The following is a 23,332-nucleotide window of genomic DNA, read 5'->3' on the forward strand; positions in this document are numbered from 1 at the left end:
AAATTACCTTGGACATTTGCAAGAGTTTCAACATTGACTTCAGAGAGACATTGACTCGAGAGTGATGACCTAATTTGTGGAACCTGTAAATCAAAACAAACAGAAGTAATGAAATGGTTACAGCTCTGACTAACAACACATCATGCAAAAAATGTTAGGCAGGATTTTTACCTGGAAACCTTCTGACAGAATACAGATGGATGTCTGGGCCTTGGGCCCCCAGGTTGGTGGCCAGTGTGTGAGAATATCTTTGACGGCTTTGAGCACTTCAGCAACTTCTTGTCTGTTGTACCAGGACATGGACATAGTGTCCAAGAGGCATTTCCCCCTGACATGGCGGAACTTCAGGGCATGGCCATTTGCAGGAGCTGGAATATCTCCAGCAGCTGTAATGACATCGTTTTTACCAACATAGAAATGGGTGGACACAAACTCCACTATTTCTTTGGTTGAACGGTAATTGTCACTGAAGATGATGCGGCTGCTCTGGGCTGCATCACACTTTTGGCCTTGATAGTAATGAAACAAGCGAGTCAGGACTGTGTGATCTGAACGACGGTGATCTTCCACTGAGAAAAGCTGGGGGCCCATTTGCATGTGGTCACCAGCTAAGACCACTCGAGTGTTTGGCCCTGCAAGACCAAGAGCCATCAAGGCTTCACATTCCAGCATCTGAGAGGCTTCATCAATGAGAATGTGGGTGAAATATCCCACTGCAAGCTTTAGCTCATGAAAATGTCTCGCCATTGTTGTGGTAGTTATGACTATGTTGTGGTCATCCAGGGCTGCTTTAGTAGGTGGCCGGAAATGCTGTCTGTCCTCTGAGAGGAAACAGTATTTCAGAGTGATCTTGTCAGTGGCAGAAAAAGCGCTGCCATGTTTGTTAGCTTTTATTCGAATTGGCCTTAGTCCATTTTGGTTCTTTCTGATGAAAGGATGAAAGTGATCTCTGACGTACAGGTCTGCAGAACTGAGAGGGAGAAAAATGACAAGTATTAGACCATCTTATTCAAAAGTAAAATCTGGAATTAAAAAGCAGCAATGCAAGAAATGGGGACCAAGGGGCCATTAGCACCCCTACTTTACCCTCTAAGGTACAGAGGTTCTGTGGTGGGACTGATCTGGAGCTCCTGTGTTATGCAAAGAAGAATGTGGAGTTTCTATTTCTCTTCAAGTGCTCAGGTTTTCTCCTGCAGCCCAACAACATGCATGCTAGTTGAAGCTAACAGTAGATGTGAGTGTTAGCATATGTAGTTGTTTATGTGGCCTTTCTCTACTTTGGTCCTGAGACAGATGTAGTCCACCTCTCACTCAGAGAGATCTGTGAAAGGCAAAATTGCAGCTGCTAACGCTAACTGGCATCAGTTCAGCAGTTTCCTGTGTCCCTCTTGTGAAGGAGCTGCCCTTTTGTGAAGATTTTCTTTCTATAACAAATGAAATAATGTGTTTTTCATTTCATTACAATATAAATGTAAAGTTGAATCAGTGTTATTGGCCAAGTTTGTGGCTGTTCATTCTTTGATTTTGGCTGTTGGTGTGTCTGAGTCTGACAGAAGAAAAATTAAAGAACTAACATCTGAGTACGTTCTGAATGGTGACTTACCTGTTTGTATAGGTGCAGATCAGCACTTTGTTGTGAGGGAGCTTGCAAAGCTCTATGGCAGCTGTTGCTAAGGTGAAGGTTTTCCCTGTTCCAAAAGGTCCATATATGAGGAGAGGTGCCACAGACTGTTTCCCATCACAGTTCCCCACAGTGAAGGCAACTGCTGATTGCTGCTTTGGGTTGAGCTCCTTGTAGGCGACATCGCTGACAGGAACACCACACTTCCTAAGGTCTGGAAGAACTCTGCTTGTGTCAGGAAGGAGGTCTACAGCTTTGTGCATGGTGCAGAAGCTGTGGCGGTCCAACTGAAACTGAACCTCCACCTGGTGCGACTCACTGCCTCTGAGCTTCAGATCAGAGCAGCATTGTTTAGACAACTGCAAATACAAGTGGCTTCTGATAGTTCTGTATGTCAGAACGCTGGCTTCATAGACTTTAGAGTTTGGATGATGGGAGTTCAAAGGGGCTATCAGAGCTGAGCGGATGCTTCGTTTCAGTACCAGTCCCTCAGGGCTTTCCACTGTGAGGTTACAGGGAATTGGCACTGAACAGAACAGCTCTCCTGGAGGAGGCCATGCACTGTTTAACTTGTCTGTTGTTGTCATTACTCCACAAACATTTAGCCTGAAGTAAACAGAGAAAAAGAAACGCCTTTTTGTGAATACAAGTAAATTCCAAAGATGTAAATGAGAACTTGTAAACATGAGCATGTTACCTGGAGACCACCTGGTCCTCTGCTTGCTCCTCATCATACAGGAATTGGTGCATCTTTTCTCTGTAGTTGTCCTTGGTCAGAGGTGTTGGTTTATTGTGGGAGGATTTGTGCATGTAATTCATCTGTTGGGGCTTGTACTTCTTAAGGAGCTCCTCCTGTTCTTCTGTCCTGGATGAACAGGGGATGACCACCCTGTTCCCTCTGTTCCAGCGTTCTACACTTTGAAAGGTGGCTCCTTGAAATGAGCTTGGCTGTTCAGGTTCATCTGATGACAACTCGCCTACTCTGACTTTGAGTTTCTTCAGGAGCACCGGCCTCATGTCAAAGTCCATGACTAACCACTGTTCATACAGGCCTGGGTGGACAGATGTAAATGACACAGTGATGGAGTAGGTCCCATTTCCGCTGACAATCTGCTGATCTGACAAGTAGACACACTGGACAGAGCTGCTGTCATCCAGGCTGAACCAAGCTCCTGGTTCCTGCTTCAACAACCCCACGTGCACAAGCTGTCTCTGCACAAACACAACAGTTAACATTTAAACCTCTGGCAAGACGACTGTCCTCACACCAGCTTCTCACACTCACTTTCGAACATCAACAATTCAGGGAAGTGGAGCAAAAGAAATGAATGTTTTGACATTAGACATCTTGGACTCTTTTCAGGTTACAAACAAGTAACTGTGCTGCCATGGTGATGAGACAGAGTGAGGGAGAACTGGAGAGTGAGAAACTAAGGATGGAAAGAGAGAAAGAGAGAGAAACAGGTAAGGATGAAAAGAAGATGGACATCTTGTGCCTCGATTTACAGTCAATGTATTAGAGGATGAGCAGAGATCTGTGTGTGTGTTATGTCTGAAAACTCTGTCAGCAGACAGTGTGAAGATCAGCTGATTAAAAATAGACATCTTTCGTCATTATATCCCCTAACATCAGTAAGATACTCCAGTTTTTAAGAGTAAACTTGATGGTTACTGCAAACAGGAAATGCACCTACAATTAAACATGTTAGCTCTGAACTAAACTAGATTATGAATGATGTTATTAGAGGTCCGCTGAATTAAAACAAGACCCTGAAAGCTCGGCTGTTGTCTGAACTTTCTGAGGACACGGGAGCAGAACGATCAGCTGTGAAGCTCTGTGACACTGCTGAGGTACATGTATGAAATAGTAGCAAAGTTTACTGACAAGAAGTTAATGATGAAACAGGCTGATCTAAGCGTCAGAAAGACGAATAAATTAAATCTCCAAATGTGAGTCAGCGATCCTTGCAGCTGGAGCTCATTCTCACCAAAATATCACTTTGTTGTACTTATCAGCCGTAGTTGTTTTTAGTACAGCAATGAGCTATATGTAGCATCCTCTGTCTGTCCGTCTGTCTGTCCGTCTGTCTAGGTGCAGTGTCTTCCCTGTCTCAGTTCTGTTGTCTGTGGTGGCTGCTGGTTGCCCGGTGCTGGGGGCCCTTTCGGTCTGCTTCTAATCCTTAGGGGGTGCATGTTGCATTTGCATGATCACGTAACACAACTTATGAGGGGCCGTTTGAGACATTATTCAGAATTACCCTCTCACAGACACATGTGAAATTTAAGTCATTCACACATTATACTGAAACCTCTCATATATTATACTGAAATCATTCACACATTATAGTAAAACCTCTTATACACTATACTGAAACTGCCTCTTATACACTATACTGAAATTTCCTCTCACATAATATACTGAAATGCTCTCACATAATATACTGAAATACTCTCACATAATATACTGAAATGCTCTCACATAATATACAGCTCCCTGTCCCATCCTTGACTCAGTGTTTGATAAAGGAAGTTCTCAACCCTATGTTACTGTTATTTGTCAGTGTTTAAGTCAGTGTTGAAGCACCCTGCATATGTAACTGAGATAGTAACTGTGTTGTTGTATTTATAACGTTATATTAAAATTTGTGGCCGGGACACGGACATTTTCAACTTGTCATCTTGTTTGCAGAAAGCATAGCAGGTGTAGATTCTGTTCAATGGCAGTGGGATTGTTTAATTCTATTGATGTGGTCATGAGTTTATGATGACCAAGTGAAGCAGCTGGCTTTTTCAATACTATACTGGCCTCAGCAAATACTATTAGAGGGGTTAGGTCTAACACGACAGCAACCGGATAACTGACAGTAGAAAGTCTGAATGAGGATACGCTAACTAGCCACCTAGCATAACTCGGCCATTAAGATATGCAGTGATGTCAAAGGAAGACCTGGACAACACTGGACAACATACTCTTCATCTGCGTTTGGAGTATTCTCCAGGATATGCCTCACAGTGCTGTTAGGTCTTCGTTTTACAGCACTGTATATCCCAATGGCCGAGTTATGCTAGGTGGCTAGTTAGCATGTCCCCATTCAGACTTACTACTGTCGGTTGTCCGGCTGATGTCGCGTTAACCCTTAAAAGTCTCTGCTGAGGCCAGAATAGTATTGGAGATGCCAGCTGCTTCACCGAGATTACTTCCAGGCGAATGAACAAATATTAATACAGCATAAGTCTTCGCAAAACATCTGTCACGATGATCTCCAACTTCTTCTTCTTCGGTTTGTTTTGAAAATGCGCTCCTGTTTTTTTCTACTACGTGACTTCCGTTTCAACTGAAATGACTTCCTTTTCAAGTTAAATTCGCTCTCACACACACTAGTAGAATTCCTTTCATACATACTAGTAAAATTGCCTCTCACATAATATACTGAAATGCTCTCACATACTATACTGAAATGCTCTCATATACTATACTGAAATCTCCTCTTATATACTATACTGAAACACTCTTAAAACACTATACTAAAATCATTCACACACTATAGTGAGATTTCAAAAATCGCATTTCACTAATATGTATGAAAGGAATTCTAGTAGTGTGTGTGAGAAGCAATTTTACTAGTATGTATGAAAGGAATTCTACTAGTGTGTGTGAGAGGCAATTTTACTAGTATGTATGAAAGGAATTCTACTAGTGTGTGTGAGAGCGAATTTAACTTGAAAAGGAAGTCATTTCAGTTGAAACGGAAGTCATGTAGTAGAAAAAAACAGGAGCGCATTTTCAAAACAAACCGAAGAAGAAGAAGTTGGAGAACATCGTGACAGATGTTTTGCGAAGACTTATGCTGTATTAATATTTGTTCATTCGCCTGGAAGTAATCTCGGTGAAGCAGCTGGCATCTCCAATACTATTCTGGCCTCAGCAGAGACTTTTAAGGGTTAACGCGACATCAGCCGGACAACCGACAGTAGTAAGTCTGAATGGGGACATGCTAACTAGCCACCTAGCATAACTCGGCCATTGGGATATACAGTGCTGTAAAACGAAGACCTAACAGCACTGTGAGGCATATCCTGGAGAATACTCCAAACGCAGATGAAGAGTATGTTGTCCAGTGTTGTCCAGGTCTTCCTTTGACATCACTGCATATCTTAATGGCCGAGTTATGCTAGGTGGCTAGTTAGCGTATCCTCATTCAGACTTTCTACTGTCAGTTATCCGGTTGCTGTCGTGTTAGACCTAACCCCTCTAATAGTATTTGCTGAGGCCAGTATAGTATTGAAAAAGCCAGCTGCTTCACTTGGTCATCATAAACTCATGACCACATCAATAGAATTAAACAATCCCACTGCCATTGAACAGAATCTACACCTGCTATGCTTTCTGCAAACAAGATGACAAGTTGAAAATGTCCGTGTCCCGGCCACAAATTTTAATATAACGTTATAAATACAACAACACAGTTACTATCTCAGTTACATAAGCAGGGTGCTTCAACACTGACTTAAACACTGACAAATAACAGTAACATAGGGTTGAGAAATTCCTTTATCAAACACTGAGTCAAGGATGAGACAGGGAGCTGTATATTATGTGAGAGCATTTCAGTATATTATGTGAGAGCATTTCAGTATATTATGTGAGAGCATTTCAGTATAGTATGTGAGAGCATTTCAGTATATTATGTGAGAGCATTTCAGTATATTATGTGAGAGCATTTCAGTATAGTATGTGAGAGCATTTCAGTATATTATGTGAGAGCATTTCAGTATAGTATGTGAGAGCATTTCAGTATATTATGTGAGAGCATTTCAGTATATTATGTGAGAGCATTTCAGTATATTATGTGAGAGCATTTCAGTATATTATGTGAGAGCATTTCAGTATAGTGTATAAGAGGCAGTTTCAGTATAGTGTATAAGAGGTTTTACTATAGTGTATGAATGATTTCAGTATAATATATGAGAGGTTTCAGTATAATGTGTGAATGACTTAATTTTCACATGTGTCTGTGAGAGGGTAATTCTGAATAATGTCTCAAACGGCCCCTCATAACAACTCACCCCTTTTGTACACACACACACGCACACACACCCACTAGAAAATGGCTCAATGGATCGTTTGATTGCACAGTTGTTTCTTCATGTCCTGTTTCCTCTCTTTACTCTTCCCTTCTCTCCTCTGTTCACCCTCTCTTTTCTGGTGTCCAGTCCAGTGGTCAATGTATATATTTGGAAATAAACAGATTTTAAGAAAAATAAATTATTAAAATAATAAGGAACAATATTTAAGATTCAAGGGATGCCTCACATCCAAAAGGCTCCTCTTTACAGCAAATTTGTTTGGCACAACACACCAACCAGACCATCATTCTGCTTTCACGATGCTGGAAAAGGACAGCTAAAAATACAATAAAATAATTAAAAAAAAAAAAAAAAAAGGTAACCAGAAGATAACCTGCTGAGTACTTCAGGTTCCTGTTCAGACAAATCAGCTTCACATAAAACCTGGTCTCTGAGCTGTGTAGAGACATTGGCTTCATATTTAGATTACAGAGGTGTGGAGCTTTGCTCTGGACCGTTGAGACTGTTAGAGATATTCAGATTTAGATTTGGGTTAGAGGGGGGTCTCTGGTCTGTGTCAGTTCTGGGGTTTCCAGTCTTTGTCACGTCATGTGTGTGTTTGTGTGTGTGACAGGAGACCAACAGGAGAAAACCCTTACCTCTGTCTCAACTTGGAAGTTCCACTTCAAGGCTGCTCCAACCTCCTCACACTCCACAATTAGATCTTCATCACAGGAGACGGTGACGTCGTCAACTTGTTCACACATCTGTTTGATTCATTATTGATTCATCAGTTTACAAATGATCATGTTATTACTCTCTCCTCCACCATATAACACCAGACTGGAAAATGTGTGGTGTGGACTCACAGTGTCCCCGTCCCCGCTGCTGTTCCTGTACTCGTCCAGTAGCCTCTGGTTGTAGCACATGAGGCCCTGGTCTTGGATGCTGCATCTGATCTCCTCCTCGTCTGCAGCTCGCATCATCCACTCCTGCAGCTCCTCCTCAGAGTGAGCTTTGGGACAGTAAAGACCATATTCGCAGCTCTGTGGTCTGGGATAAAATGCTTCATGTCATAGCGGTTTCATTTCAACACAACTATGATCACATTTAGTAATGTCACCTGCACATCTTCATAGACTAAGGTAATAGAAACAGTGGGAGAACTGCAGAGGTAGATCTGGTGAGGCTAACTACAGCCAGCCTGTGGATCTGATTACCTGTCACAGAGCCAGAAATCGGCCCGCCGGCTGTGTGGAGGCTGGCGTTTTCTCCACCTGGTGGTGGTGTCCTGGGCCAGCAGCTGGGCATGCTCTGAGGAGGAGCAGTGCTTGTAGAAACTCTCTGGAGAGGACAGCACCAGGAGACAAACTTTGCAGAACATGGAGACATGTCTGGACTGGGTCTTCTGCGACGGGCTCAGCTGCACGACGTAAGGCTGAACGGATAGCCCACTGTGCTCCGCCTTCCACACAGCCATCTCCACCTCACTCTGGGCTGCGTGGCAGTGGCCGGCCTGGTGCCAGCAGGGCTTTCCTTGCCTGACATGGCTGCAGAACTTAAACTGGCAGTTGTTGGGAAGAGAGCGGATTTGGTTGTAGATGTGCTTTGTGTTTTCTGACAGGTGATGAACTAAGACTGGGTCCCAGGTGTGCGCTGCATCTGCAGAGCAAGTTTCGTTCCAACGTTTAGTCGTCAGTTTCTGTGGACGCTCATTAAAGCAATGTTTGCAGAGCTGAACAAATTCTCCAGAAAACTGCTGGAGGATTTTTTCAGCTGCTCGTTCAGGTGTTATCGGAACAGATTCTGACTCAGCCAGGAGTCGGATTAACTCAGATTGATCTATCCTATGCTCTCTTAAATAGTTCCATATGACAGCCTCTTCAGAACTTTTGGCGTAAGTGCATCCCTGACCCAAAATGTGCTGAGTGCATCCTGAACCCTCCACAAAATAGTCACAGACTTTGTAGAGAACATTTGAACCGATCTTTCCACCGGTGGGCCGCTCAGAGATGTGCTTCCACTGCCTGGAGACTTTGTCTTTGGCTAAGAGTAGATTCCTCTCACACTTGTGTACAACTGTCAGGACTTCATAGGTTTTTTCGTTTACTTTGACAGAGCACAAATTACACGCAGCCTTCAGATTGAGAACTGCTGATAGAGCAGGTACTGGAGCAGCGCTGTTTGGCTGCTCAGGTCCTCGCTCAGACAGGGTTAACAGCCTACAGAGATGCTGGTGGTCAAGCCTATGCTGCTTTTCAAAGTTCCACACAGCAGCTTCCTCAATGCTACTTGCAAAGGTGCAGCGGTTCTTGTGCACCGTGCAGCCGAGGCCCTCCTTAAAGTGCCAACAGACTTCATAGCGGTTCGGAATTGGGAGCGTTGGTCGTCTGGAAATGGGCCTCCACAGGCTGCCACCTTTGACCCTGCAGAGCAGCAACGTGTGCGCACACTGGTGCTGGACAGATCTGATGGTGTACGTCACCTGCTTATTCTGGACAGAGCAGCACGAGCAGGCTAATTTCAGGTCATGAGTTGACAGCAGAGAAGACAGGATGGAGTCGCTCACCGACATGGTGATGCGGTAACAATGCTAACATCAGCGCAGAATGTTCTAACCCATCAGTGTGTCCAGCTTTTCTTCATTTGGTCTGAAAAACAGCAGAGGAGTGAAACATTAACATTAGCATGCTAACTAGTCAGGACTCTGATTTTAGAGACTTCTAGCAGGTAAATGGTTGGACAGTCACAGGAATAAATCAGTGATTCCTAACTATGGGGCCCATGTTGTTCCTCCAGCACCATCTGGAGCACAACAAAAAACTTTCAGTACTGTACCTGTGGACAGTGGGACCACATAAGTTATTAGTTGAATTTCAATAAGAAGAGGAGGACGTTCAGCTAGCCTGTAGTGATAAGTTATGGAGAAGGCTTCAAAACTAAAAAATGAAAACGGAAGTGGTTCAACCCCCCCCCGCCTGGGAGTTCTAATTCAATTAGACAATTTTTGTGTACATATATACCTCCGCCAAGGTGAAGGTCATGTATTCAGTGGTGTTGTTCTCAAGTTACGGATGAATTTTGATTACGTTTTCAGGAAATCTCAAAAATGGAATACGGAACAAGTGATTACATTATGGGTGTATCCAGATTACCACCTGTATCCAGTAATTTTTTAAAGGATTCCTTACTATGGGAAGATAGGGAAACTCTTGCCATCAGAGCTTCTAGTTCAAGCTGGAAACCAGTTCCCTCACAGCAGGAGACCAGTCTAGGCCAGTTCATGTAAGTCTCCTGCACACAAACTATGATTATCCTTATTGCTGCTGGAACAATCACAGGTTACATGTTACATGGTGTCGCTGTCAGATTCCCTATGATTGATTGAGAGTCTATACATTTACCAGCTCACCAAGATCCAAAACACAAGGATACACACACCCGTGTTATCGGAAAAAAAAGATAACTTTGTAAAAAAAAAAATAAAAAAAAAGAGAAGAAAAGAAAAGTAAAGAAAACAAGACAAATTAATGAAAAACAACAGCACAATTTATTTCACAGGAATCTTCTATCAGATCCAGATATTCCTGCTAAAAAACACAGAAGCTCTGATCTACAACAGCCAACTACTGAGACCAGAAGATTATAATGACGGCTGTATGAACATTGTAATGAGCCAAAATGGAAAGTTTGGTAACTCAACAAAAAAAACTCCACAAGCACAAAAGAGATATCCTCCACTTATTGTGGAAGGTAAAAGGTGTCAGTTCAGTCATGAAGAGCTTTGTAAACATGTCTCTCTGTTGCTGGGGGAGAAGAAGACACTGCTCTTCTAAACCACTCTGAGCTTTGATGGTTTTCACGTTTCTATTCCATTTCCATTTTTTCCTCATTTTTTTAAGTCCATACACTTTTTTCTTTGCTGTAATAAAATCTAATAATTAGTAGATTTTTGTGTTAATAATCCTGACATGATCCTTTAAATGTGTTCTTGTAGCAGCCTGATTTTATTTCACGAATTGTTAGCATGTTGATCGTCTTTTGTGTCTGTGCAGGTTCACAAACATACGATAATCTCAACCATCATCTTTGTGATGATCTCATTGTATCATGTCATTTATCTGACCGGGTTTTAGCTGTGAAACTGGATTTGGTTCATTTATTGAATACAAATTAAACCAAGAGTGAGATCAACTGAACTAATAAAGTGTTCATATCTGAATAGGCCCCTTGGCCACTTTGTACTGGAAAAGTTGGGCCCCAACTTAAAAAATGTTAAGAAACTTTAAAATAAAGTATATTTATCATATAAACAAGACTAAGATTATATCAACACATATATAAGAACACAGATATGTATGATGGGGAAATTCTATAAATTTCTTGGGATGATAACAGATGATAAAATAAACTGGAATTTCCATATTAAACATGCCTAACAACATTTCTAGAAGCATTTCAGGGAATAAAACTAAACACATTCTGGACCTGGATTCATTCCATATTCTTTCATTTTCACTGGTTTCCACTGTGCAGACGTCTGACGTAAAACATTACACCCGAAAAATGATTCAACTTTTAGGTAAAATCTACGGAAAATATAAGACATTAGTGCTACACTGATATATCAAGACTGTAGGGCATTTAAGTAGAATCATAAATGGTAACTCCATTATATGATTCTATTTAATTAAACCAAATCTACCAACAGTGGTGGGTATACCACAAAATAACACATTGATGTGTCAATAACTTGTCACGTGTCTTGGTCTGATGATGTGTAAATGTCAACAGTATGAAGAAGAGAATTGTTTTATGGAGGACTGATACAGCTTAAATTAAAAATAAATTCAGAAATACAAAAGAGCTCAATAAATGAATATGCCAAATTATTTTAAAACAATGTTTTTCTGTGAAGAAATCTATAAAATTGAAATAAAATGAGATTTCTGTGGTCATTTTCAACAGTTTTAATGTAACTTTGTATAAATATCCCTATATATTTATATACTTTGTCATTTTTAGTTTTACTTTTTATCTATTTGTTTTTTTTTTTTGTTTTTTTTTTTGGTGCTCCAATATTTTTACTTTACATTTCTGTATTAAATGTTCATCTATTTTTATTTTTTGGTTTGTTTTTTGACACGTTTTTTGATTCAAAGTCATATTTACTTCCTCGTTATTTCTAATATTACATTTTCTTTATCCATCTATTTCTCTAAGCATATTTATTGTGGTCTCCTTTTTACATCTTTTGTAGAATTTATACTGTATTGTCTTTTTTTATTAATTGTGAAGCAGATTGTGATTTTTATCTTGAATTGTGCTATATAAATAAACAGTTTACTTACTTGACTTGATTGTTCCATAACTTACATATTGCATGAAATATGATGAACTGCATGTAAAACATACATGAATCCAGTTTCAATAAGAATAATTTGTAGAAGCCCATTTACACACTGATGGCAGAAGCTACCATGTTAGGTGTTCAACCATGACCCATCGCAAGCAATTAGGGGTTTGGTGTCTTGCTCAGGGACACCTCGACATGAGCTTGACGGGCTGGGATCGAACCAGCAACCTTTGGGCTGCAGGACGATCACTCTACCCACTGAGACATGCCGCCCCATGCATACCCAAAGACATGCATGTTAGGTTAATTGATGACTCTAAAGTCTCTAAATTCTTCTAAGTTTTATGTTTTTCTTTATTTTAAAACCTAAAAATACAAATAAAAATGTGGCTCTTCAAAAATGACAATAGATTTTCTAGAGTAGATATTTATCAAAAATTATGAGTTGTCTTTTTTTTACAAAAGGTCCTGTAACATTTGCAGCTCTAAAGGAGTTTTATTTAGCTGGCTGAGGGAAAAATGGCTCTTTGGATTGGAAAAGTTGCAGACCCCTGCACTAACAAATAAACACATTTAGCAGCAGTTTCCTCTTTAAACAGCAACAATTAAAATATTTCTTAATATATATGATCAAATATTTATGACAGCCTTTTGAATCTTGATTATTTTTCTGTCTGATAACAATATTCTGACGATATCCTTTAAAGTGTTTTTTTTAAATAAAAAAAATGTTGTCAAACTCTAAATGCTTAGATATCGTAGGCGATTTATATCGCCCACCTCTATTAAGGGGTTAACATCCAGTTTTAAGGGTGTAACATCAGGTCTGTAAATGTAACTATAAACATTTGTGGTATCCACAGAAAGTCCAGAATCTCAGCTAACAGCTCAGTAAAACCATTTCTGTTACTACCAAACACAGTTAAGACAACAAACAATTAAAGGATCAAGTACACAAAGTTTGAAAAAATATGTAAACACAAATTATGCCTCCCCATGTACAGGGCCGGATTAAAAGTGCAGGGGCCCCTGAGTGTCCAAGGGGCCCCCTTAATCACGATAATATTGTGAAAACAGTCCATAACACAATGTAAAACTACATTTCTAACATTTCTCTGTTAGTGGTACCAATAGCGACACACTACACATTCACTGGCTTATATAGATTTTGTTTCACATCCATCAAGGCGGTCTACATTTCAGATTTTTCCATTTCTCAATAATAAACACACAGTCACACCTACTAATGTTTCATTCCTGTGTCTGTCCTCCTCACCTGACTGTCTCTCAGTGCTTCTGTCCCATCTCTCTGTCATGGCTTCTGTCTCTTTCGTTCTGTCTCACAGCACTCCTTTGGTCCTTACTCCTCAGCTCTTCATCCCTGCCCTGTTGTGTCTCAACCTCTTTTCTTCCCTCTTCTTGTGATGAAACAAAATGGAATCAATTCAGATCAACTGGACAGCAACAGGGCTGCCAATCTTTCAATAATCCTTGGAGTGAGATTTGGTGGAACCAACCAAAATTTTGTCGCATACATGGTAGAAAGACATAACCATTTTGACTCATTTTGTGCAGGTTTAATCACAAAATACAGCACTCAGGAGTAACAAAATATTTAAAAAAGGTATATAAATAAGTCTTCAAAGTACCAACAGAAACTTCAAAATAAAACAGGAACCAATTCAACTACAAAAAGAAACAATAATAAGACAATACAGAGGGAATTTTGCAATAATAACAATTTTTCAAGATCTGTGTGCCTTGTCGGACTGGCTTTTGACCTTTTTTGGGGCCTTAATTATCAGCTGATGGTGGTGAGAACGTACGACAATGAATACAGCATGTGGAAAATAAGATAATATTATCTTAGTCTGCTTTTAGTAGAACATACAATAGAATAAAAGTTAATGTCAGTTTAACTTAGATCATTTTGTTGGAACTAGCTGCCTTCTGACTGATTGTAAACTGAAGGACTTAAGCCTCGTTTTAGACGTGATGATGGACCGGCTGCTGCTGCTGGGTCTAAAACTGAGGCTCATGTGGTCCATGATGTTCGTCTTTCCAATACTGATGTTACAATGTTAAAGTGGTGCTGAAAGGTTCAGTAAGGTTCAGTATGTTATGCAGTCATAGTTAGGCAGTCATAGTCAGGCAGCAACTTCACTACAAAACCTGACTCAGTAACATTTATTGGAGAATAAACTTCAACATTATTTTCTTAAACATTTGTTGGAGCAAATAATATAATATAATGTCTTAATGTAAGTCAGTCACAGACTAGATTTTAAAACCCTTCTGATCGTTTACAAATCCCAGAATGGTTTAGGCCCAGAATACATCTGTGATATGTTCAGAGAATATAAACCTAGTAGAGCTCTTAGATCCACAGACTCTGGTCAACTAGTCCAGACCAGAGTCCAGACTAAACATGGAGAAGCAGCATTTAGCTGTTATGCTGCAAACAAGTGGAACAAACTGCCAGAGGAGATTAAACTTTCACCAAATGTAGACATTTTAAAATCCAGGTTAAAAACATTTCTTTTCTCATGCACCTATGCAATATATCTGCACTGTAACTTTTTCATTTATCTTGCATTTAATATGATTTTATTGTGATTCTTACTATTTGTTGCGGCGTTTTACTATTTCTTCATATCTGTAATGCTCTTGTTTTATGTAAAGCACTTTGAACTGTCCTGTCCATGAAATGTGCTATACAAATAAACTGCCTTGCCTTACTGTAAATATAAATAAATATGAGTAAAGTCTGACTATATGACTTTCATTATGCTGAATTTTTAAAGCAAACCTCCAAATTCATGTAAGAGATCATAAGAAATCTGATATTCACTTGGAAGTTTTTTATGACTTAAATACATATTAATTCATACATTTATTCATTATCTGTACTGCTTTGCATTTTAACAGGTGAGAGGCAGGTACACCCTGAACAGGTCACCAGTCCATCGCAGGGCCACCAACCATTCACACACTCACTCTCTCCTAGAGAGAATTTAGAGTCACCAATTAACCTAACATGCATGTCTCTGGATGGTGTGAGGAAGCCACAGAACCTGGAGAGAATCCACGCATACACAGGGAGAACATGCAAAGCTGAGGCTCAAACCAGCGACCTTCTTGCTGTGAGGCTGCAGTGCTAACCACCGCACCACTGTGCAGCCCATTTATACATTTAATTAAATTATCACAAAAAAAGAGTTTTTTCTTTTAGAAAGTCTATTACAACCATATTATTATTATTTTTGCAGCAGTTGTTTGTAAGCAGCAGTAACAGTCCGGTTAGAAAAGGGAAGCAGATGGAGCATAATGCCGCTCATTTCATAAACATAGCAGGTCTTTATAATAAAAAATAGAATCTGAGTAATGGGGGGCCTGGGCCCCTGTAGAGCCCTGTGTCTAGCAACGCCCCTGCCCTCACAGTTTCTGTAGGCATAACTTATTGATCACAAAAGTCTTTTTTCAGGTTCAACAGATAGATCTTGATTAAAGTCAGCTGTCAGCAATGTGACTGATATTTATTACTGTACATCTGAACAAAACAGGAAGCCTTAGTTTTAAAATTGCTGGAAACTCCTGTTGTTTAAACATCAACACAAAAACTTAAATCTAGCAGCAGGCAAATGTCAATCACTTCCCCAAAAACCAGTAACATGGCTACACGTACAGTATCATCAGCTCTACATTTTCTCCCTCTGATAGTACCTGATAGTACCTGACAGTATCTGATACTACCTGATAGTACCTGATAGTACCTCATAGTACCTGATAGTACCTGTCTGCAGTGTCAAAGGACTCAGAGTAACGTCTGTCTCTGCCCTAGCAGCACCTTCCTCCTCCTCCTCTCCTCTCTAGTTCATCTCATCACCTCTGCTTCTGTGTTATGGTAGATTCTCAGATGTTTAAGGAAGTTTGTCTTCACACACACATCAAACTGCACATCGCTGCTGTTTGTGGAGCTGAAATATCTCCACTCATCACTGCGTGTCGGACTGATCACTGAACAGTGGATGAAACGCACTGCTGTGTCTCGTCGCTTTCTCACTTTTGCTTCCGTTTAAAAACAACCACTTCTCTTAATCTCACTCATTCTCACAGCCTACTATTACTCCCACAGTTCAGCCAGTTCAACGCTGGTTAATTTAAAGACAGTGGATAGGGGGTGGGGCCGCAGGGCAGGTTACCATGGTTTCCACAATAGCACCCCGCCAATCAAATAATTCTGTTAAGGTTGAAAATGGTATTGACGTGCTTCTTATTGGTTATCGGCTCCCATATCTGAGACTTAAAGCCTATTTTTTTCTTAAAACTGCTCATGTGGGCTCCACGTGGGCCCCAAGTGGGTGTGGGCCCCTGGGCCCGTGCCCATTATGCCCATTGGATAATCCGGCCTTGCCCATGTTGCCCCGATGGCATAAACACGGACAAACAACACCTCTACTGAAAGCTCACATTTCACAGATTCCAAAGCTTTAAAGGTACAGTGTGCAGCTTATTTGGCTTTCTTTTAGCAAAAATCAAATATTGCTTTTATAAATACATATTTTCTAAAGTTTAATCACAATCACACCCAAATGAAAGCATTCTTGTATCTTAGAATGAGTTGTTTATAAATACAGGCGGTGCACCCAACTGGAGGCTGCCATGCTACATCGACAAGTAAAGATGACCGTGGATCATTCAGCTTGTCAGTTTACATTGAAATGGAGGACCATCCATACTCTTTGCCCCATGAGACAGAGTAAAAAACAGCCAAGAAAAGAAAAAGAAATAATAACCAGGAGAAAACAAGTGTACATCGGTGGAGCATTTACCAGATGGAGGGAATTGATGAAAGGGAGGGACTTCAAAACTGATGCGGAGGTTGCAGGCTTTCTGCTGGATAGGTCAGTTAATTCAATCTAACAGTGAAGTTTATTTTGGCATTTTGTTAGAAACTGAGCAGGGTGGTCCAGCAGCTACTTTGTCCTCCCGTTTAAGTCGGATCATTTACTGTTACTTGCTATATAAAACGGCAGAAACGGCTAATTTGTTAGTTAGCCTACAATAGAAAAGCTCCATTGCAGCAATTTTCAGTTGTTGTTACTCTTCACAGAAGTCATACCGTTTTCCTCTCTCTTTCTCTCCCTCTCCCTTCATCAGATGATCGCTGAGTCTACAAGTCACGAAAAACAATTTTACACCATAACATTAGCTATTAGCAGTAGCTTGGCACCAAATACACGGAGGTATGCTTGTAACTTATCGACATAAAAACAAAACAAAACAAAAAAACAAACAAACAAAAAAAAAAACGAATTTGGTATCTTTCAGTACCTCATCACCTCATCACTCAAACTTCTGCGAGATGTTGCCATTTTCATATTTATGGCTCTCCGCGGCTTCTGTAGTTGTAATAACGCACTAAAACGGTGAGGTTCCAGCAGAGCGCTACTCGGTTGCTTGCATTACATTAGCGCAACACTAGATGAGAGTAATTCTTACACATTGGGACTTTAAGTTTCATCTCGCTCTGACCAAGATTCACCAAACCAGAGGCAAAAGAAGGGCAATTTATGCTTTAAAACTGCATTTAGTTAAAAAAAAATTTAAAAAAAGTTTCTTTGTCTTTTGGGAGCAATTTCCCATCCAAAAATCACAATTTAGTGACCATTTGCATGACTTTTGATTGAAAAAGAGAAATGCTGGATCTTTTTCTTCTTTCTTAAGCGCCAAAAAGAAAACTTCATTTTAATAAACCCTCTCTCTCTGGAATACATCAGCAGGATCTGACATGGAGGAAGAGACATGAACCACAAGCCTCAGCATGAGGTTTCTCTGTATTCAGACCAGCGATCATGAACTTTGAGATAAAATAAATAAATAAATAAAAATCTAAAAATAAATAAATAAAAAACCCTGCGTTAATGAAAAATTTAACGGCATTAATTAATGCGTTAACGTGATAACATGTCCCGCTTATATTAGGTGAGAGGACATGTACCGTATGAGTTAAAACAGCATGTGTTGGGGGATAGAAATCACTAAATGTAGAGATAGCTACTGAATACTTATTTAGTGCATTAACGAGTGTGAAATAGACATAAAAAAGTCCAGCCATGCTGTAGTACAGAAATAACCAACTCCGGTCCTCAGGGCACCGGTGTCCTGCAGATATGGATATGTCCCGACAGCAATACACCTGATTCAGATTTATGGGTCATTAACAGATTTGTGCAGAACTTGCTTTTTGTGGGAATTTGCATGGATCCAGGTATCGGTGCTCTATTGATGCTTTTTTGTTGTTGTTCCTAACATTGAGTAAAGATACTCAGAGTTAATTTACCCACTCAGGGCAGCTGTTCTGGAACAGAAAGCTCAAGAGTTGCTGAGCTCAGATTAGGTTAACCCAGAGTTTCTTTTTTGACTCAAGTTGAACCTTCTTTCTGGAACAGGCCCCTGGCTTAGTTTGGCTGTAAGTCTGTTAGTCTGTTTTTTATTCTGGCTGTTAGCCTGATTGTTTACCTGGTTGTTAGTTTGTTAGCTTGGTTGTAAGTCTGGCTGTTAGTCTGTTAGCCTGGTTGTTAGCCTGGCTGTTAGTCTGTTAGCCTGGTTGTTAGTCTTGCTGTTAGCCTGGTCGTTAACCTGGCTGTTAGTTTGTTAGCTTGGCTGTAAGTCTGGCTGTTGGTCTGTTAGCCTGGTTTTAAGTCTGGCTGTTAGCCTGGCTTTTAGTCTGTTAGCCTGGTTGTTAGTCTGGCTGACTGTAAGCCCAGCAACATCGTATTGTTTCTGTGTCACATGATTATGGTAGCCTATCAGATGTCATAATGATGCTGTACTGTTAGTGATGATGAGGTTTTGTTTTGATATTTTACCGTTTTAATGCAGGTTATTGCGCATTATGTTTTATTATATTTATCATATTATTATTACATGTTATATTTTTTTATTTTCCATTTAATAAATGTGAATAATCTTGTACTGATTTGTAGTTTAATTATTTTATCATTTAAATAGATTTATTTTTTATCTAATTTTTAATTTAATCGTCACTATAATTTATTATTGTTTCAAAAGCATTTCTTTCAAGTATTGGTGTTCTTGAGTTTAATTTGTATTTCATATTGCCACAGCAGTACAGATATTAATGCACAATGTACAATCTTGATATTCTTTCAAGGGACAAAAAGAATCTATTGATGAGAAAGAACCATAAACTAATGGTATCGCATCAACAGGAAAAATGTTGGCATCGCCCATCCGTAGTTAAATTGGCTGTCAGTCTAGTGGGTTGTCTTGCTGTTAGTTTGGCTGTTAGTCTGACTTTTAGCTTGGCTGTAAGTCTGGTTGTTTATCTGGCTGTGAGCCTGGTCTGGAGCAGGGTAGCAGAATAAATCTCCATGGTAACTGATGTGATGAGAAGCTCAGTCAGGACAACCAGGAAATCCTCGTCCAATCTGTTATTTAGGATTGGTGAAAGCCATCAGAGGATGTAGTAACCGAGCCACATCCAGCAGATGGCAGAGTTACGCTGTTTAACAGCAAGAAGTCGCGGACGACTCCACTTCTCCACCCGGAGAGAGATTGCGGAATTCCAAATGTTGGAAAATATTACAGTGAAATGCACAACACAAGATTCCAACAAAATTTCAACAAAATTCCAACTATATGTGTGAACACATGATTCCAAACATCAATGTGATCAAAACAACTGGACTTCCTGCTGCCATTACCAACCAACAACTACAATATTAATTATTATTATAACAATGATAATAACAACAATAACTACAACAACAATAATGCCAACAGCTAGCACGCGCGGACTCACCTGAGCAGCTGGATGATGGGGATAAGCATGAAAACTATGGTGGCTCTCGAATATTTCCACCTATATGTCATCGGGAGCGGTCCTCCTCATCACTGAGTTTCGTTTTTCATCAAGTGGAAATACACAGACGCGGGCGCGCGCGCTCACAAGATCAGTTGTGGTTTTAACAGCAGTTTCCGGTATGAAAGAAGCTGCCGCTGCTTCCTCGTTATTGAAATGACATTAGCTTTGCTCTTCATCCCTCCTTGTATCCACTCTGTTTGGTTTTACATTAAATAAATAAATCCATACATACATAAATGCATAAATAAATACATAAACAAACAAACAGGATCAGACTTGATTTCAAGTTCAGATCAGATCCTAATTCAGATCAGATCCAGGTTCAGACCAGTTCCGATTTTTAAGGGGACTAACTGTGACAGAAAAGCTGAGTCTCTCCTGGTCTTGTCAGATAAACTGTTCACATTTCCAGCCTTTCTTTCATACCATACCGACATTATATATATATATATATATATATATATATATATATATATATATGTATATATATATATATGGTATATATAGTATATATATATAGTATACAGCCAAACAGCAGTGAGTGAATTAGTCATCCCTCATGAAACAGAATGAAAGAGAGTGGTGTTTCTGTGGAAAATGAAACTGTCTTTTTAATCTCTGAAGAGTGGAGACACGGTGGATGACTGAGGTGATTAGCATTTAAAGATAATGAGCAAAGATCTAGAAATGTGCCCATGTCGACCAGTTTTTCCAGCCACTGCACACAGATCAGATCATGCTTGTCTTCAGAAATGTGAAACCGCAGTTCATCTTCTAGAGACACAAGCAGGATTTTAGCAAACATCAGCATTAATGTGGACAGTGAACTGTTTTACAGTTTCCCGACTAACAGTCAGCTGCCACACCTTCTATGATCCTTCTTTTTAAAGATCATTTCCTGAACAACAAGATAATCTGAATTTCATGAGAAATGAAACTTAAATCATTTTTTGTTCAACTGCTGCAGTTTTGACACACTGCAGCTGGTTAACTGAATCAATTTTTTCACCACCTGTGAACTTTGTTCAGGTTCTACAACCTAATTACAGTGAGTTTATCATCATGCTGAAAACTCAATATAAACTCTCCTCACCCAACCTCCCATCTCCATCTCCCCCTGAGTAGGCTGGATGGCTGTTCATCGGGTCCTCAGAGGGGCTACTTCTCCAGTGTGGGGACATGGCTGTCAGTGCTCAGATGGCCACTGGTACTATTGTTGCCGTCACCTTTCAGGCTTTCTCCAGCTCTTGCTTTAGTCCTTGTTATTTCTCCAGTCTTTTGTGTTCATGTTCCTGATATTTCCATCGTTGTGGATGGCTACATCGACCACTACGGCTTTCCTTTGCTGCTTTTCCATGATCACAATGTCCGGTTGGCTGGCCACCACCATTTTGTCGGTCTGTATCTGGAAGTCCCGCAGGATCTTGGCCCTGTCATTCTCAGCACATAGTTTAATATTCTCTATTGGAACCATGTTAAATCATATTTACTCTGTTTAATTAAATTATAATTGAAAATAATAAAGTAGAAAAGTAGTGGAAGTTGCCAAAGAAAATCCTAAAGTTGTGTTTGAGGATTTGAATATATTAGCAACAAAGCCTATAAAGACATTATTAAAAATGTTATTGTTTTTAATATAAAATATCATAATAAAAGTGTGATGAACACTGGGTGGAGGAGCCCCCTGTGAAATGTTCCCTCGGTCCCCAAGACTCTTGAATCACCTCTGCAGATAATTACAGGTATGTTATAATAACATAGAGGAGACTGTGTGTATTATATTTGGGCATATGTATAGATTGATCACAAAAAATAAATGATGAATCTATGTCTATGTAAAAATTAGCTCATAATGCAGCAAATCACTATAAACTAAGCCGAGCATCTCCTCTCAGCAAAGTAGTAAAACTCAATACAGTTGTCTGGAAAATGTGCTACTGCTGTAACGTAAGCTTCTTTTTACTATATCTGCACTAATAAGGAAAAAATATGGATACACCAAACATTATGAACCTTATAACTCAGCATTCCTGACTCGTCTGATGGCGCACTGATATTTATTATGCACATTTCTGGATGTGCTATGGTCACGAGCTGTGGATAGAGACTGAAAGAATGAGATTACCAATACAAGTGGCCAAAATGAAATTTCTCCGCAGGCTGGCCAGGCTCTCCCTTAGAGATGGGGTGAGAAGTTCGGTAATCCGCAGGGGCTCACAGTAGAGTCACTGCTCCCCTGCATTAAGAGGAGCCAGATGAGGTGGCTTGAGCATCTGACCAGGATGCCTCCTGGACGCCTCCCTGGTAAGGTGTTTCAGGCACATCCCACCAGGAGAAGGCCCCTGGGAAGACCCAGGACACACTGGAGGGACTACATCTCTCTGCTGTCCTGGGAACGCCTCAGGATCCCCCCAGACAAGCTGGTGAATGTTATTGGGGAGAGGAAAGTCTGGGCTTCCCGGCTTAGGCAGCTGCCCTCGCAACCCGACCCTGGATAAGTGGAAGAACATGGATGGATGGACACTTCTGGAGCGGGCGCAGCCCAGCAGCATCACGATGCTGAGAAACTGCATTTCACAACTCTGTCTTCCGGGACGCCGCATGACGTTGCATCCGAGTTTTGCGTTTTACACACCGACTTACCACGTACGCCACTCCAAAAATAATCACAAATCCATCCTGGCCACCCCAGTGAAAATATATATATACAAATATATACAAACACACACACACGTGTGTGTATACTGTATATATATATATACAACATTTTATAAAAGATATATTAATCAACTATGTGATAAAGGTAAAGCAGAACCTACCAGCAGTTTCATCAAAGCCAGTCTGTTTGGCTCCTCTGTGCTGGAACTACAGTGCAAGTTAGATCATCCTCTTTAAACTTAATAAAAAAAGTGACACATAAAACCCAATTTTACAGGAAGGGAGGGTGCCTGCCCAAAACTGGGAGAGGCCCGATAAACCAGTCTGTTATCTGTTGAACACATGTCCTGATGCCAGTGAACAGTGGGTACTTTATTAATCTAGGAATCCCTAAAACACATAAATACTTCATCATGTTTTCAGAATTAGAAGCTAATTCTGTACTGAATTTGTCAGGCTGAGGCAAACAGCTTTTAAACCCCACGAGGAACATGTTTGTTTACAGTGACTGACATGTTGAAGGCCACAAAGAACCACTGAGAACAAAAGTAGACATGCAAAAATATGTTCAGGAACAGGAATGGTTCCTGCCCAGTTTATTACTGTTTTATGACAGTTTCATGTTTTATGATGATGATAAAGCATCACTGAAAAGCAGAATGTGTGTAAAGGGAACATGTTACACATGTAATTTTACCATGCACAGTGTAGTTGAAATGAAATAGTTTCTTCTGTCCAG

At 40.2% G+C, this 23,332-nt stretch overlaps 1 protein-coding gene across 4 annotated transcripts in view; it reads right to left on the reverse strand.

The window, feature by feature from the left end:
* Positions 1-22,823, reverse strand: part of LOC121636753 (helicase with zinc finger domain 2-like) — a 39,021-nt gene extending 16,198 nt beyond the window's left edge. For 3 of the 4 annotated variants that reach the window (XM_041980537.1, XM_041980535.1, XM_041980538.1), the window contains exons 1-8: positions 19,873-19,980; positions 7,909-9,339; positions 7,558-7,741; positions 7,348-7,455; positions 2,319-2,833; positions 1,604-2,227; positions 172-970; positions 8-83 (exon numbers count right to left, since the gene is read on the reverse strand). In XM_041980537.1, coding sequence (XP_041836471.1) covers positions 8-83; positions 172-970; positions 1,604-2,227; positions 2,319-2,833; positions 7,348-7,455; positions 7,558-7,741; positions 7,909-9,263 — 3,661 coding nt within the window. In that variant the 5' untranslated portion in view covers positions 9,264-9,339; positions 19,873-19,980. Of the gene's footprint in view, positions 1-7; positions 84-171; positions 971-1,603; positions 2,228-2,318; positions 2,834-7,347; positions 7,456-7,557; positions 7,742-7,908; positions 9,340-19,872; positions 19,981-22,754 lie in introns of those variants that run through there. The other variant, XM_041980536.1, reaches the window with a different exon arrangement.
* Positions 22,824-23,332: the final 509 nt, after the last annotated feature.

The sequence above is a fragment of the Melanotaenia boesemani genome, chromosome 3 (genome assembly GCF_017639745.1).
Source record: "Melanotaenia boesemani isolate fMelBoe1 chromosome 3, fMelBoe1.pri, whole genome shotgun sequence".
Lineage (NCBI taxonomy): Eukaryota > Metazoa > Chordata > Actinopteri > Atheriniformes > Melanotaeniidae > Melanotaenia > Melanotaenia boesemani.